Genomic DNA, 17163 nt, shown 5'->3' with positions numbered 1-17163 from the left:
AAACACAGTCACTGCAGACACCAAGAGAAAAAGAAACAGAGTTGAATGCAGAACTCTGAGCCATTCAATGCAATACAATAACAATAAGATACAATACAATAAACTACAGTACAGTAAACTACAATACAATAAACTGCAATACACAGTGAAGTACAATAAAAAATAAGCACAGCTTATAATTCAATGCTGATTTAACTGCTGTATAAAGAGTCTTCAGTCTGCGTTTGAAGACAGTGAGAGAGTCTGCTGTTCGGACAGCCAGTGGGAGGTCATTCCCCCGCTGGTCCATTTCTGGCTTTGTAGGCCAGCGTTAGGGTTTAAATCTGATGCAGCTACAGGAAGCCAGTGAAGGGAGCGCAGCAGTGGGGTGACGTGGCTGAACTTGGGCAGATTGAAGACGAGCCGAGCTGCCGCATTCTGGATGAGCACCAGTGCAAAAAGCAGGTCCATAAAGACGTTGATGAGCCAGTTTGGTGTGGAAGAACTTGACTGGCCTGCACAGAGTCCTGACCTCAACCCCATAGAACACCTTTGGGATGAATTAGAGTGGAGACTGTGAGCCAGGCCTCCTCGTCCAACATCAGTGTCTGACCTCACAAATGCGCTTCTGGAAGAACTGCCAAAAATTCCCATAAACACTCCTAACCCTTGTGGAAAGCCTTCCCAGAAGAGTTGAAGCTGTTATAGCTGCAAAGGGTGGGCCGACATCATATTAAACCATATGGATTAGGAATGGGACGTCGCTCAAGTTCATATGCGAGTGAAGCCAGGTGTGTGTATATACATTAGTACTGCACTATTCTAATGTACAGTAATAAGTTCTGAAATGTGCTGCTGTTCACATTCAGTGTGCAGTCAGACTGGGGGAGGTAATTAATGAGATGCAGGTTCTCAGGGACTGAATTCTCATATAGAATCTTCCAGATTGTACACGATATGGATTGAAAATGTACAAGATGTCAATCTATATGTATGAGTATAGATTTTCTAGATTGAACGTGCAGTCTGTGGAATTATTCTGCGTGTATGTGTGGACAGAAAATGTACATTTACATTTTAAACGTAAGTTAAACGATCTTCAGTTAGTGGTCTGTTGGCTTCACTTATAAGACGCACTTCCCCAAGTGCCCAGCAGATGGCCAAACAACATATGTAAAAAACATGAAAATGAATATATAAATAAAATATTATATCAATGAAAACAAACCCCTAAAAAATCCCGAGCTTTAGGTGTCGACTGTAGGAGTCCTATCTGGGGCTTTATATACAGAATATTTGTGCATTTAAAAGGGGCATTAAACCCGGATCGGTTAGTAACGTTGGCGTCGTTGGTAAGGCGCACTTCCCCAAGTGTCCTGCAGATGGCGACAAAACACAGTTCTTAAAGTTCACCCTGCGCTGGAAAAAGTTCTGTGTTCACTTTTGGCGTCACATCCTGTAAATACAGCCCAGATGAGCAGCAACATGAGCAGAGGAGTTTACAGAGTTCTCATATTTATAGACTGAAATCACGAGGGTGTTTATGGGAAATTCCATAGAGGAAAATGTCAAATTATAGAATAATAACACCAGGAGGATCAGATGAGGAAACAGTGGAGTTCAGAGCACCTCTTCTCTCAGAGTATAAAGCATAATTAAAAGGGAAATCCACCCATTTTACTACATTTCTCCATCCAACACAGATACAGACACTTTATTTACCATCCAGAACCACCAGAGAACCTACACAAGTCTTCTGAGCTTATATGGAATGTTGATGATGGAAAACAGTGGAAAATCTGGAATAATGAGTTTTCTTTGGGGACTATTTTGCCGCACAGCGCCCTGCATGTCTCCCTCCACCATGAATGGAGTTGAAGTTCTCTAAACTCTCATAAAACAGCGTCTCAGTCATCAGGCAGTGAATTCAGAACCAGTTCATGTAGGAACTTTCTGTAGGAGCTTTTAGAGGGACGTCTGGTTTCCATCACCACCACTGGGAGCAGCTCTGACTCAGTTAGTTTATCTAGAACAGAGCGTTTCACACCGAACCACTCAGAACCGCTCTGTTTACATCCCATAACCATTTAATTATGCAGAAATGATAAAAACCAAGAATAATCATAGTTTAGTTACTGACTACAGTTTTATAACGCTAAAAGCTGTTTCTTGCCTCTGTCCCAACTTTTTTGACAGATGTTGCTGGCATCAAATCCAAAATGTAGATTTTTTTTATGTTTGATATGTTGTCTCAGAATTATTGTCAATTAAATATAGGGTTTAAATGATTTGCACATCATTGCATTTTGTTTTTATTTACAGTTTGCACAGCATCCCAATCTTTTGTAAATGGAGCTGTACCATATTGCCTGGTATCATAATATATCATATTATATTGTATATTAATGCATCATATCGTGTCATATTTTTCAATAGAGCATCATAATGTATATTTTATTATATTGTACTGTATTATAATTTATCATTATGTATCACATCTTAATCTGGGCCTTTTCTGGACAACAGGGGCCCCTACGTACCTTCCTACTCACGCCCCCCCAAACTACATTGAACTGAATTGAATTTACAACCATTGGTCACTGAAACTAGACCTCTGCATTTAACCCATCTGGGCAGTGAAACACACACATACACACTAGTGAACACACACACTAGGGGGCAGTGAGCACACTTGCCCGGAGCGGTGGGCAGCCCTATCCACAGCGCACAGGGAGCAGTTGGGAGTTGGGTGTCTTGCTCAAGGACACCTCAGTCACGGACTGTCGGCTCTGGGGATCGAACCGGCGACCTTCCGGTCACAGGGCCGGTTCCATGACCTCCAGCCCACGACTGCCCATAATATATATCAAAATATTTATTATTTTGTATTTAAATATATGTATCATACTTTTATTACATGATATTATAAATATTATACCAATTTTTTATCATATTACATTGTATTAAGTCATTCTGTATTCTATTATATTCTAATCTGTTATACTGCATTGCATAGTAGTAGTAGTGGTGTGTTAATGTGTGTTGTGCTGGTGCGAGTGGATCAGACCCAGCAGTGGTGCTGGAGTTTTTGAACACTGTGTCCACTCACTGTCCACTCTATTAGACACTCCTACCTGGTCGCTCCACCTTGTAGATGTAAAGTCAGAGGCGACAGCTCATCTGCTGCTGCACAGTTTGTGCTGGTCATCCTCTAGTCCTTCATCAGTGGTCACAGGACGCCGCCCACAGGACTCTGCCCACAGGACGCTGCCCACAGGACACTGCTGGCTGGATGTTTTTGGTTGGTGGACTATTCTCAGTCCAGCAGCGACACTGAAGTGTTTAAAACCTCCAGCAGCACTGCTGTGTCTGATCCACTCAGACCAGCACAACACACATTAACACACCACCACCACGTCAGTGTTACTGCAGTGCTGAGAATGACCCACCACTCAAATAGTACCTGCTCTGTGAGGGTCCATGGGGGTCCTGACCACTGAAGAACAGGGTAACAGAGTATCAGAGAAACAGATGGACTACAGTCTGTAACTGTAGAACTACAGAGTGGAACTAAAGTGGACAGTGAGTGGCCGGTCAGTGTGTGTTAACATGTGGATGTAAGAGGCTCCGCTGAACTGGATTCTGTGAATCTGAACTGTGCACATTGGCCCCCGATGGCTTCTATATAAATGAAAACGAACAGCTCGCCGAGATAAAAGACTAAATGAAGAGATAAATGAATGAGCAGCGTCCACTCCGGTCCACTCTGACGCTCGTCCGCAGACGAATGAATAAAGCTGATCTTATCCGAGCGATAAAGGAGGACTAAAACAGCTCACACACGGAGGAGGAGGGGTTTGGGAAAGAGGCTCAGCTTGCCCCCCCACCCCCACATGCCCCCTACCCCTTCCCTCCCTTCCCCACAGCCCCTTTCCACCCCCCCCCGGCCTTTGCCTCCCGTCTCCTTCATGTACGTGTGAACTATTTTAGTTCTAAACTAAGCTTTAAAGCCCAAAGTTGATGTAATCAGGTCCTGATACAGCGCTGGACTGTAATATAATATATGATGTAATATATTATATGACGTGACATATGGAGCTCCTGACTCTGAGAGCTGCGCGGCGGCAGATCATCGAGGCAGACTCTCTCAGATGGAGAGGCACTTCAGTGATCAGGCAGATTCGAACTGACATGCTGAGGCTCTGTGAGCCCAACAGACCCACGAAATCAGGAATATTTCATTCTTAATCACTGATTAGTTGATGCAGCCCATCATTTTATGCCATAAAAGGATTCATTAGTATTTCATTAATGATTATTTGACCATCAATAACCAGCCGAGGAAAAGACCAAACTTAATTATCTTACATTAAAGAGTCAAGATTTTCATTTATTCCTAGTCCTAAACGGATGAATCCGTCCTTCATACCCAATTTCTTTAACGTTTCACTGGATATTTTCTAAAACACATCCAGTATTAATTCTGTTTATAAACGGCAATTAGTTCCGGTTTTGTTAATTAGTCAATGTTACACTAATCAATGTGTTTGATTATTTAACTAAATATATATTATTATTATTATTATTGTTATTGTATTCTACAAATGTTTAAAATGTTTCTAAATATCTCACTTTTACATGATTTTAGATGTTTATATATTATAATATGTTTATACGTTTACTTATATAATCATTTTCATATTTTACTATGTGAGTTATTTTATATGGGAGTCTCAACATAAACATTTGTGTTTAAATGGTTCTCTGCATGGTGAAATGGTTCTCCAGCTGGATGGAGAGTGAGCTGTATGTGGTTCTGTACAGAACCCAAAGGCTCTGTTGTAACGTTACAAGCTTGTTATTGCACATAATAGCACAACCTTTATGGTGCTTTATAGACGCAGCAGTGTTCTCCTTCAGTCTGGAGATCCATTTCCCCACGCAGAGAACCATGTAAGCATGAAATGGTTCTAAACAGAACTCAAGGGTGCAAGTAGAACCGCTTTCTTTACTAAAGAACCCACACAGAACCACCTTTGTAGTGTATATATCACCATAAAGGTTCTTCTGCTGTTAAGTTCTAGATCCATTTCCCCACGCAGAGAACCATGTAAGCATGAAATGGTTCTATACAGAACTCATGGCTGCAAGTAGAACCGCTTTGTTTACTAAAAAACCCTTGAAGAACCTCCTTTTTAGTGTCTATATCACCATAAAGGTTCTTCTGCTGTTAAGTTCTAGATCCATTTCACCATGCAAAGAACCATTTGAGCATGAAATGGTTCTAAACAGAACCATTCCTTTACTGGAGAACCCTCGAAGAACCTCTGTTCTGAGTGACAGTGGTGAGTTCTGCGGTGTCGAAACCCAAACCCGTTCATTATGGCTTCGTTACCCGGATGTGTTCATTAGCGTAGCCCCGCCCACCCCGCTCTGAGCGCTGATTGGCTGAGGGCTGTGGATAAAAGCTTCTATCCCGGCAGGATGAAACACACCCCGCGCGCGCGGACGGAGCGTCAGCATCAGCACCCTCATCTTCCTCCTGCGCGCGCAGACTTCGAGATGCCGCGCGGCTTCCTGGTGAAGAGGAGCAGGCGCGCGCCGTACGGGGCCGTGTACAGAGCCCGCGAGGACGAGCACAACGAGCACGAGCAGCCGACCACCAGCACCACCATCAGCGCGATGACCCCGACTAGAACAGCGCGAGCTGCAGACGACGGCCCGCCGGTGCGCGCGCAACAGCAGCAGCCGCCGCCGCCGCCGCCAGATCTTCATCCTCGCGAGGAGCCACAGCATCATCCCCATCAGAACCTTCATCACCACCACCACCTCCATCATCATCATCATCATCTCCAGCAGCAGCTCTTTCCCGCGCGCTCCCCAGCCGTGGCCGAGTCCTTCCCGCTCAGCGCGAGCTCCGTGGCGCGCGCGCTGCTGTTGCAGCAGCAGCAGGGTCACGCGGAGTCGGCGGCGCGCGCCCACAGCGCCCACGCGCAGAGCGCGCGGAGCCGCAAGAAGCCGGCGAGGGTCGCGCGCAAACAGCAGCACCTGAGCGCGGAGGACGAAGAGTCCACTTCGCCCGTGCTGGGGCTCGCGATCCTCCGCAGAGAGAAGGAGAGGAGTCCCGCGCCCGGCCGCGCGCACGCCGGGGGCACCTCTGGCTCCGGCGCGTCCGGATCCGGCTCTGGAGGCGCGCGCCCCCTGCGAGAGTTCATCTGCCAGCTGTGCAAGGAAGAGTACGCGGACCCGTTCGCGCTCGCGCAGCACAGGTGCTCGCGAATCGTGCGCGTGGAGTACCGGTGCCCCGAGTGCGCCAAGGTGTTCAGCTGCCCCGCCAACCTGGCATCGCACCGCAGGTGGCACAGACCGCGCGAGCAGCAGCAGCAGCAGCAGCAGCCGCCGCACGGACAAGCGCACGCGGACCACACCGTCAAGCACGCGGACAGCAAGGACAACAAGGAGGAGGGGAAGGAGAACGCGAGCAGGAGGGCGAGGAAGCACGCGGGACCAGAAGAGGAAGACGACTCTGGCGAAGGGGGCGCGCGCGCGTGCCGCTACTGCAGCCGGACATTCCGCACGAACGCGCACCTGAGGAAGCACCTGACCACCACCTCCACCTCCACCTCCACCATCAGCGCCGCGCCCCACTCCGCGCACGAGACCGAACAGGGAAGGTTCACGTGCGGACTGTGCCGGGGACACGCGCGCGCAGGCGCAGGAGGAGGAGAAGAGCGCGCGTTGTGGCCCGGGAGCGCGCATGTAGGCGTGGGTATGGGGGCTGTTGGTGTGAGTGTAGGGGGGATCGGAGGCGGGGTGGAGTTCTGCCCCTCCCTCTACAGCGCGCACGGACTGAGCGCGCACCTGAGCAGGTGCCACACGGCGGAGAGCGCGCGCGCTGCCATGATGCACGTGCCTCCCAGACCGGTGTGCTGATACATACAGAGAGACGCTCGCGTACCCAGTTTAGACACGTGTGGACCGAGTCCCAATTCGCACTCCCTGCTCCCTACATAGTGCACACAGCAGAGGCCTCTGAATCCCGTGCGCGAGTCCAGTGTCCTGGGTCGTGTGATCACTGCTAGGAAAGACAATAAGTGGCCAGTAAGTCACATCAGCAGGTCAGCGAAGAGTTAGAGGTCCTGCTGATGACACTTAGTGGCTGTTGTAGTCCATCAAGTCCAGTCCGCTTGGCTCAGGTGGGCTTAGTGCACACGTCTAGAACAGGGGTGCACAACTCTGGGCCTGGTGGGCCGGCGTCCAGTTCACTCAAACACACCCACTAAACCTGGCAACTGAGTACAATCAGGTGTGTTTGAGCAGGTAAATCTCCAAAGCGTGCTGGACACCGGCCCTCCGGACCGAAGTTGGGCATCCCCTGCTGTAGGATCTCTTACAGCTCGGTTGGTGGAAGAGCTTTCCAGAGAGGTCCGGAGAGCAAGCTTGATTAAATCCAGATTAAAAGACCACCACGCAGCCGCTTCTGTCTCCAAATAAGCAACTTTACAGGAGAAGCGAAGAACTGACTTTACTTTCAATGCAAGTTAATGCAAAGACACTTTTTCCCAAGTCACTTTGGACCATTTCTGTTGGTCCGTTCACCCTAAAACTTCAATATGATGTAAAGAGCAGCTCATATTTTTAAACAGAGTTAAAAAATGTAAATCAAGGTTTGGTTCCGACACTGACGACACAGCTAGAAGCACTGCGGCTCATTTTTTTCCTGCAGTTTGTAAATATCATTTCCATGTACAGCATCTTTCTGACATCCGCTTATGCTCACTTGTAAATCACTTAAAATGAAGGAAAAAAAAGATTACTATTATTCCTGGTAATTCCAAAATCCTGGACTGGAAGCTGGAGGCCCTCTGTGCACTATAGGGATGGAATTGGGACTCAGCCATACATTCACACTCATTAATGCTGTATGACGTGTTTGTGTTCTGCTCATATTATAATCAGTATTTTCTTGTTTATCTGAGATGCAGTAACTGGTATAAAACTTTATTCCCGCTCCGGGTTCATTAACTATTCTTCAGTGTAAATAAATGTAAACGTGCTTTGTTTTGTTTGTTTACTGGCCCGTGTGCTTTATTCCTGCTTACGAAAAGAAAATGTACGAAGCACAAGTCATACAATAAAAATAATAAAGGAGGGGCTTTTATGTGACGTGTAACATTATTATATTTTCATATGTGGCCCACACGTTTGCAGCTGTCTGAATCCAAAGGCCAATAAAACTGAACCCTGAGGAATCTGCTTGCCGTCTGTGATTTGTTTCCGAGGGAAAAGAGGGAAGCAGGCTGGTCGAGCTGTTGTGGTAAGAATACACTTTAATCTTCACATCCTCCTCTGAGGTCCATTACAAATGTATAGATACTACAGTATGACAATATGATGGGTTTGTGTACATACACCTGTGTGCGTGTTGTGTGGTTGCGTAACACATGCGGTTAGTACTGGCATCATGCAGCATTTGGTCAGCAGTAACGTTCAAATCTCTCTTTCGTGTCCATCTCACTATCTCACTCCGATCCACTTCCCAGGACTGACCTTCAGTGACCTTTCCTCAAAACATCACCCTGAAAATCCAGGCGCAGAACGTCTTCCTAAGTGCCGCGTTTCACTCTAGACGCTCTCTGAAAAGGAGAACCCGTGAACTGACCACTTTGTTTTGGCTAATCTCTTACTCTTGGGCTTCACCATAAAAGGGACACCCCACCCATTTTTCAAAATCTCTGCATAATTAAGTGGGTAAGATGTAAACAGAGTCCTTCAGAGCTGCTCCCAGTGGTGGTGATGGGAACCAGACGTTCCTCTAAAAGCTCCTACAGAAAGTTCCTACATGAACTGGTTCTGAATTCACTGCCTGATGACTGAGACGCTGTTTTATGAGAGTTTAGAGAACTTCAACTCCATTCATGGTGGAGGGAGACATGCAGGGCGCTGTGCGGCAAAATAGTCCCCAAAGAAAACTCATTATTCCAGATTTTCCACTGTTTTCCATCATCAACATTCAGAAAACGGGTGGAATTCCCCTTTAAATTACAAGCTTATGTCACGGTGCTGAAGCTTTAGCTCTAAAAACCTGATCCTGGAGTCCCTTTACAGTCTAGAACCTACTGTACTAAACCCAAACACTGACAAGAAGCGTCTCTATGGCATTCAACGCCGTTTTGCGATAACGGTCAGATTTGCGCTGAAGCTCCGCCGTGTGGAAAGGTGACCAGAGTGGACAGAGAAATGGACGAGGCATCACCGTTTGTTCTAAGTGGCTTGAGGTTTGTTTTAAAAGTTTGCTTTTTGCTCTTTTTTGGCCGATTTAAATACTGTTAAATATGTACACAGACCAGATACTGTTCATACACTATACACATACTTTAAATATGTATACAATTCATATTTATATATATATATGTGTGTGTGTGTGTGTGTGTGTGTATATATATATATATATATATATATATGCACACACACACACACACACACACACACACACACACACACACACACCTGTATGATCATCAGGAGTGAAAAACAAGGTGGTTCTGTATAACAGAATATATCAACCCAAGAAAAAAAGACCAATGACCTTCTGAACCAGGTGAAAACTGATTTTACACTGTAAAGAAAGGAAAGAAAAGGAAACAGCAGGGTCGTCTGTCAGAACCCAGCAGAAACATCACGTAGTGTTAAAAAACAAACCCAGACAGCATTAAAGCGTTTGAGCGGTTCAGCGCACGTCCACGTCGCCGCTCTGACCTGTCCACCCTCTGCGTTTAGTGACCGGATTAAAGAGAAAGCTTCTCTCCTCGTACAGATACAAAACGGCTCGAAGGTCTCGGAGCAGTGACCAAACCACACGGAGCGTCAGAGAACCTGCGGACCCTCATCGCTTCAGAACCATGGGCACTTTTACAGGACAGCAACAGCAGGCTCCACTTTAGAACAGCGTCCAGTCAGCATGCAGTGTGGACGCACTGCTGCCTGCTCGCACTCGGACTCGCTCTCCAACCTGTTCTTAGTGGACAGTGTAAATGCCCACCAGTCTTTTCATCCTGGAGCTCAGAATTTGTATTTGTTCTGGAACCTGTACGGGTTCTAGAGCCTGTATTTGTTTAAGAATGTGTACATGTTCTGAAACTTGTACTGGATCTAGAGCCTGTACTTGCTTAGGACCTTGTACTTGATCTGGAACTTGTACTGGATCTAGAGCCTGTACTTGCTTAGGACCTTGTACTTGATCTGGAACTTGTACTGGATCTAGAGCCTGTACTTGCTTAGGACCTTGTACTTGATCTGGAACTTGTACTGCATCTAGGGCCTGTACTTGTTCTGGAACTAATGCTTGCCCTGAATTTGTATGTGTACTTATTCTGGAACTTGTACTGGATCTAGAGCCTGTACTTTGTCTGTAACTTGTACTTGTTCTGGAACTTGCACTGTTTCTAGAGCCTGTGCTTTTTAAGAAACCAGAACTTGCCCTGGAACTCATATTTGTTCTTGTTCATGAACTAGTACTAGATCTAGAGCCTATACTTGCTAAAGAACCAATACTTGTCCGGGAACTCGTACGTATGTTTGATAATGAGTTCCAGAACAAGTACAAATGCAAGTTGCAGAACTAGTGCAAGTTCCAGGATACGTTCTACTTATGATCATGGAACTTTATGAAATGTATTCCAGAACTTGTACTGGTTCTACAGCCTGTACTTGTTAAGTAAGTTGTACTTGTCCTAGAACTCGTATTTGTATATTTTTGAGTTTGTACTTGCTTGATCACGAGTTCATAAGTTCCAGACCATCTACAAATACAAGAGCCAAAATAAGTACAAGTTCCTGAATAAGTTCTCTTTCAGTTCATGGAATTTCATGAAACATACCCCAGAAACTTGTACTGGTTCTAGAGCCTGTACTTAAGAAATGCGTTCTTGTCTTTAAAAATAAGTTCTTAAGTTCCAGAACAAGTACAAACACAAGTGCCAGAATAATTTCATGGAACTTATCCCAGAACTTGTTTTTGCACTGGAACTAGTACCAGTAATGGCTTTAGAACCTGTACTTGCTCTGGAGCTTTTTCTCCTGGAACTCATACTTGTATTTTTTTGGAACTTGTCCTGAAAATGGTACTGGTAGCAGAACTTGTACTGGGCAGAACCTGTACTTAGTAGACAGTGAAAATACTATTAATTTGTTCTGGAACTTGAACTTGTTTGGAACTTATACATATACTGGCTCTAGAACCTGTACCAGGTCAGAGACTCGTACTTGTCCTGGAAACTGGCACTTACATTGGAACTTTAACTTAACAAACAGTAAAAAAACGCCATCAGATTCTTCTGGTACTTATCCTGTAACAAGTATTTGTACTTATTCTAGAACCTGGTTCTAGAACCTGTACTTGTCAAGGGGACTCGTATTTGTACTCATAAAGGCTTCTGAAAAGTTTCTTTTCCTCTTTGATTTCCATCTCTTTGGCTCTTTCCTGGAGGGGCGGAGTCTGGATGCATGGTTAATGGCCATTGTGACATCATAGATGGGGCGTGGCCATGAAAGTGGTGCGTCCAGTGCAGATGTGACGGGTAAGCTCGGGAAGTGCAAGTGCAGGCGTGTTGGCGTGATTGTGTACGTGGCATGACGAAGGTCAGGCGAGGTCAGGGCAGGTCCGGTCAGGTCTTGTTGGCCGATCCGGACGAGCGGCGGAGCTTCATGGACATGCGGCTCTTGCTAGCCCGAGGAGACATTGGCGACGCTAAGTCGCTGGCGTCTGGAGGAGCGTTCGGGTTTTCGGGCTGGTTCTCGAGGCATGAGCCTGCAGGGGGAGGGGGGAGAAAGAAAACCATTAGAGCCCCCCACTGTCTGCCCACCACAGCCGATAACACACAACAAAGGGAAACAACACACAGTCCAGCGCTAAGCTAACTCTGCTCAGCTCTACAGGCGGTCGGGGGCACGGCACGTTTTAAAGGTGCTAACACTTTAAGCACGCAGGCTACACAGGCTTAGCAGTGACGTCACGCCGAACGCCAGACCGACTCGGTTTTCTCTGCAGTTTCCATCATTTATTTTGTCTTTTAAGCAGCAAAACATGGTGCATATGATAAACACTGGGCCAAATCCTTCAGGTTTCTGTCGTGATTATCTGCCTTTTCCTAAAAGTTTAGGCTGCATAAACGCATGTGTATCTCACATACATACATACATACATATGCGTGTATATATATATATATATATATATATATATATATATATATATATATATATATATATATATATAAATAATATTACTATTGGAGCAGTCTGCGCTGTAATATTACTAATAGAGCAGTCTGCGCTGTAATATTTCTATTGGAGCAGTCTGCGCTGTAATATTGGAGCAGTCTGTGCTGTAATATTGGAGCAGTCTGCGCTGTAATATTTCTATTGGAGCAGTATGCGCTGTAATATTACTATTGGAGCAGTCTGCGCTGTAATATTACTATTGGAGCAGTCTGTGCTGTAATATTGGAGCAGTCTGCGCTGTAATATTACTATTGGAGTAGTCTGCGCTGTAATATTACTATTGGAGCAGTCTGCGCTGTTATATTACTATTGGAGCAGTCTGTGCTGTAATATTACTATTGGAGCAGTCTGCGCTGTTATATTACTATTGGAGCAGTCTGCGCTGTAATATTACTATTGGAGCAGTCTGCGCTGTTATATTACTATTGGAGCAGTCTGAGCTGTTATATTACTATTGGAGCAGTCTGCGCTGTAATATTACTATTGGAGCAGTCTGCGCTGTTATTTCTATTGGAGCAGTCTGCGCTGTTATATTACTATTGGAGCAGTCTGAGCTGTAATATTACTATTGGAGCAGTCTGCGCTGTTATATTACTATTGGAGCAGTCTGTGCTGTAATATTGGAGCAGTCTGCGCTGTAATATTTCTATTGGAGCAGTCTGAGCTGTAATATTACTATTGGAGCAGTCTGCGCTGTTATATTTCTATTGGAGCAGTCTGCGCTGTTATATTTCTATTGGAGCAGTCTGCGCTGTTATATTACTATTGGAACAGTCTGAGCTGTAATATTACTATTGGAGCAGTCTGCGCTGTTATATTACTATTGGAGCAGTCTGCGCTGTTATATTACTATTGGAGCAGTCTGTGCTGTAATATTGGAGCAGTCTGCGCTGTAATATTACTATTGGAGCAGTCTGCGCTGTTATATTACTATTGGAGCAGTCTGCGCTGTAATATTACTATTGGAGCAGTCTGCGCTGTTATATTACTATTGGAGCAGTCTGCGCTGTAATATTGGAGCAGTCTGCGCTGTAATATTTCTATTGGAGCAGTCTGAGCTGTAATATTACTATTGGAGCAGTCTGCGCTGTTATATTACTATTGGAGCAGTCTGCGCTGTAATATTACTATTGGAGCAGTCTGCGCTGTAATATTACTATTGGAGCAGTCTGCGCTGTAATATTGGAGCAGTCTGCGCTGTAATATTACTATTGGAGCAGTCTGCGCTGTAATATTACTATTGGAGCAGTCTGCGCTGTAATATTACTATTGGAGCGGTCTGCGCTGTAATATTACTATTGGCGTGGTCTGCGCTGTTATATTTCTATTGGAGCAGTCTGCGCTGTAATATTGGAGCAGTCTGCGCTGTAATATTACTATTGGAGCAGTCTGCGCTGTAATATTTCTATTGGAGCAGTCTGAGCTGTAATATTACTATTGGAGCAGTCTGCGCTGTTATATTACTATTGGAGCAGTCTGCGCTGTAATATTACTATTGGAGCAGTCTGCGCTGTAATATTAATATTGGAGCAGTCTGCGCTGTAATATTAATATTGGAGCAGTCTGCGCTGTAATATTACTATTGGAGCAGTCTGCGCTGTAATATTACTATTGGAGTAGTCTGCGCTGTTATATTTCTATTGGAGCAGTCTGCGCTGTTATATTACTATTGGAGCAGTCTGCGCTGTAATATTACTATTGGAGCAGTCTGCGCTGTTATATTACTATTGGAGCAGTCTGTGCTGTAATATTGGAGCAGTCTGCGCTGTAATATTTCTATTGGAGCAGTCTGAGCTGTAATATTACTATTGGAGCAGTCTGCGCTGTTATATTACTATTGGAGCAGTCTGCGCTGTAATATTACTATTGGAGCAGTCTGCGCTGTTATATTACTATTGGAGCAGTCTGTGCTGTAATATTACTATTGGAGCAGTCTGCGCTGTAATATTACTATTGGCGTGGTCTGCGCTGTTATATTTCTATTGGAGCAGTCTGCGCTGTAATATTGGAGCAGTCTGCGCTGTAATATTACTATTGGAGCAGTCTGTGCTGTAATATTACTACTGGAGCAGTCTGTGCTGTAATATTGGAGCAGTCTGCGCTGTTATATTAATGTGTAATACAGTGTTACACGCATTTAATATAACTTCTGAATACATTTATCAAAGTTTTGTTCGGACTGTATTAAAAACAGACTACAAGAGTCATACATGGATCAAAATTAGTCTAATATTATATTATTATTCATATTTTTATTCTAATTTTAATGATTATTTTATTTGTCATTTTAATTATTTTTAGTTTACATTTTGATCTTTTAATTTGATGAATTACTGTTTTATATTTTCTACTGTATTTGTATGTATTTTTATTATTAATGTCTCTTTTTTTTAACTTGCCAGATTTGAGTCCTTTTTCATTAAATTTACTGTTATTATTTCATCTTATTACACGTCATCAATCCCTTGTTCCGTATCAACTCAGCAACACTGTAAATGAGGGTCACCCTCAATGCTCTCTGAGATTAAATAAAGGTTGATTGATTGATTGATTGATTGATTGATTGATTGTTATCCTAAACCCAGTAAGAAATGCAAATACCTGGACATCCAAACTCATTAGTATTTGTTTCAACGTGCGATGAGTTTCACTTTTCCTCCATCTCTGGGAGCACAAACTGGGAATTGTTCCACATGAGAAACGGGAGACTAAAGAGACTCAAGTCCAAAGTGAGAGGATAAACTGACTGCCTGGCTGTGAGTTTCACTCAGATTTATGCAGAGAAACGTCTGCAGCGTTTGTCACCGTGACACCATCTCCTGGATTACGACTCCCGACAGCATCCCAGTCCGAGGCGACAGGCGCTCTGACATGTCATATGAAATGATATCAGGTGCGCGACTGCGAGAGGCAGCTGTGAACGCCGCGCTTCCTCTGAGGCAGCGGGCGGTGGACGCTGTGGGACTCTCAGTGGAGGCCACGGCTAATCAACACTGAGAACTGACACCTAGTAGTCCCGAAAGGGGGGGGGGGCAGTTACAGCAGTGCACAAGTATTACTACGGGGGGGTGGGGGGGCAGTACAGAAAAAAGGACTTGACTAATTTCTGTGTATTTCAGCGTACCATTCACAGCTAGCGTGAAACACCTTCCGTTTCAAGCCTTTCCCCTTTACCTTCAGCCCAATGTGCTCTAACGGAGGAGCAGGAAGGAGGAACATCACACCATTTCTCTCTTAGGAGAAAGAAATAAGAGGAAAAAAGGGGGAAAAGGAGGAGGAGAAGGACAGAGCATGCAGGAGGGTGGAAGAGGGAGAGAGAGATTTTACAGGAATAAAGAGGGAGATATATACAGAGAGAGAGAGAGAGAGAGAGAGAGAGAGACAGACAGAGAGAGAGAGAGAGGATAGAGAAAGAGGGAGACAGAGAGAGAGAGAGCAAGAGAGGGATAGAGATAAAGAGAGGATAGAGAGGGAGAGGGTGAGAGAGAGAGAGGGAGAGGGTGAGAGAGAGAGAGAGTGAGAGAGAGAGGGAGAGGGTGAGAGAGAGAGAGAGAGAGAGACAGAGAGGGATAGAGAGGGATAGAGATAAAGAGAGGATAGAGAGAGAGAGAGAGAGAGAGAGTGAGAGAGACAGAGAGGGATAGAGAGAGAGAGAGAGAGAGAGAGGATAGAGACAGAGAGAGCGAAAAAGGGAGGAGAGAGGACAGAGAAAGAGTGAGGAGGGTTGGTAGAAATGGAAAGGTAGAGAGAACATGAGAGAGAAAAACAGACAGAAAGGATGGCAAGAAAATGAGGGAGAGAAGGAAGAGAGAAAGAGAGGAGTAAGATGAAGTGAGAGTGAAGAGAGGAACAGAAAGAAAGGGGAGAGAAAAAGTGAAAGAATGAAATAAAAGGGAAAGAAGGATGGAGGGATGGCAGGTGAGGGAGGGGGTGAAGTGGAGGAGAGGGGGATGGAGTGATGGAGAGGTGGAAGAAAAAAGGGAAGAAGAGAAACGGTGTGAGCAGGCTGGGAGGAAAAGAGCAGCAGGTGCAGAAACGCAAAGACATGTACAGAACCGCGCATTATCTAGAACCTTCACTTATTTACCTTCCACACAAAACAGCCTATATAGAACCATCAACACTCAAAGAACCATTTTCATGCTTAAATTTTTCCTCGAAAGGTGAAATGGTTCTTCAGATTGCTGTATATGGTTCTATATAGCACCAAAAAGGGTTCTACTATTGTTCTGATGTCAGACTTGCTCCTCTTACACCCAAGCATGATTACATCACCTGTTTAAGACTTTAAGAAGTTCTTACACTTAAAAATGGTTCTTCAAGAGTTCTTGAGTAAAAACAATGCTTCTACATAGAACCATTTGCATGCTTAAATGGTTGCCTGCATGGTGAAGTGGTTCTTCAGATTGATGGAGAAGATGTTGTAGATGGTTCTGTACAGCACCGAAAGGGATTTAAAGCTTGAAATCATAAAAACAGCAGAACCCTTTTTGGTGCTATATAGAAGGTTATAATACAGTAATCTGCATTTCACCATGAAAACAACCGAGTTATCATGCAAATGGTCCTCTGAGTGTTTATGGGTCAAAATAGAACCACAGTCTTTCCTAAAGAACCCTTGAAGAACCTTCTTTTTTTAAGTAGGCAGTCTTAAACGGCTCCTGTCCCAACTTTTTTGGAACGTGTTACAGGCATCAGTTTCACAAAACAACGGAGTCGATCAGATAAAATATCACACATTTTGCGCCGTTTTGGTTTAAATACAGTCAAAGCGGATCCAGAAATCACCGTTTCTGATTCTACCGTCAGGTTCTAGGTGTTCTGGAGCTGCAGCTTGAATGTGTCTGAAGTCCAAACGTCTGAGAGCACATTAAAAATATAGATTTTTGTATTTAAACTTGGAAA

General features: G+C 44.7%; 2 protein-coding genes across 7 annotated transcripts in view; one reads left to right on the top strand and one right to left on the bottom strand.

Annotated features, from left to right (window-relative positions):
- The first annotated feature begins 5481 nt into the window (after positions 1–5481).
- LOC108414274 (insulinoma-associated protein 1a) lies at positions 5482–8222 on the top strand. Its single transcript, XM_017687104.2, has one exon. It carries the CDS (start codon positions 5542–5544, stop codon positions 6910–6912), a length of 1371 nt encoding a protein of 456 aa, XP_017542593.2. The 5' UTR covers positions 5482–5541; the 3' UTR covers positions 6913–8222.
- A 2334-nt stretch (positions 8223–10556) lies between these two features.
- ralgapa1 (Ral GTPase activating protein catalytic subunit alpha 1) overlaps positions 10557–17163 on the bottom strand; it is a 203763-nt gene continuing 197156 nt past the window's right edge. For 5 of the 6 annotated variants that reach the window (XM_037541859.1, XM_037541862.1, XM_037541863.1 and 2 more), the window contains one exon: positions 10557–11788. In XM_037541859.1, the coding sequence (XP_037397756.1) occupies positions 11646–11788 (143 nt within the window). In that variant the 3' untranslated portion in view covers positions 10557–11645. The remainder of the gene's footprint in view (positions 11789–17163) is intronic. The other variant, XM_037541861.1, reaches the window with a different exon arrangement.

This window comes from Pygocentrus nattereri, chromosome 10, assembly GCF_015220715.1.
Source record: "Pygocentrus nattereri isolate fPygNat1 chromosome 10, fPygNat1.pri, whole genome shotgun sequence".
Lineage (NCBI taxonomy): Eukaryota > Metazoa > Chordata > Actinopteri > Characiformes > Serrasalmidae > Pygocentrus > Pygocentrus nattereri.
Note: the sequence above shows the minus strand (reverse complement) of the source record. Positions and strands in the feature narration are given on the sequence as shown.

Bases quoted from the DNA above. Each gene is read 5' to 3' on its own strand.
- LOC108414274 (XM_017687104.2), top strand. From the start codon at position 5,542: ATGCCGCGCGGCTTCCTGGTGAAGAGGAGCAGGCGCGCGCCGTACGGG.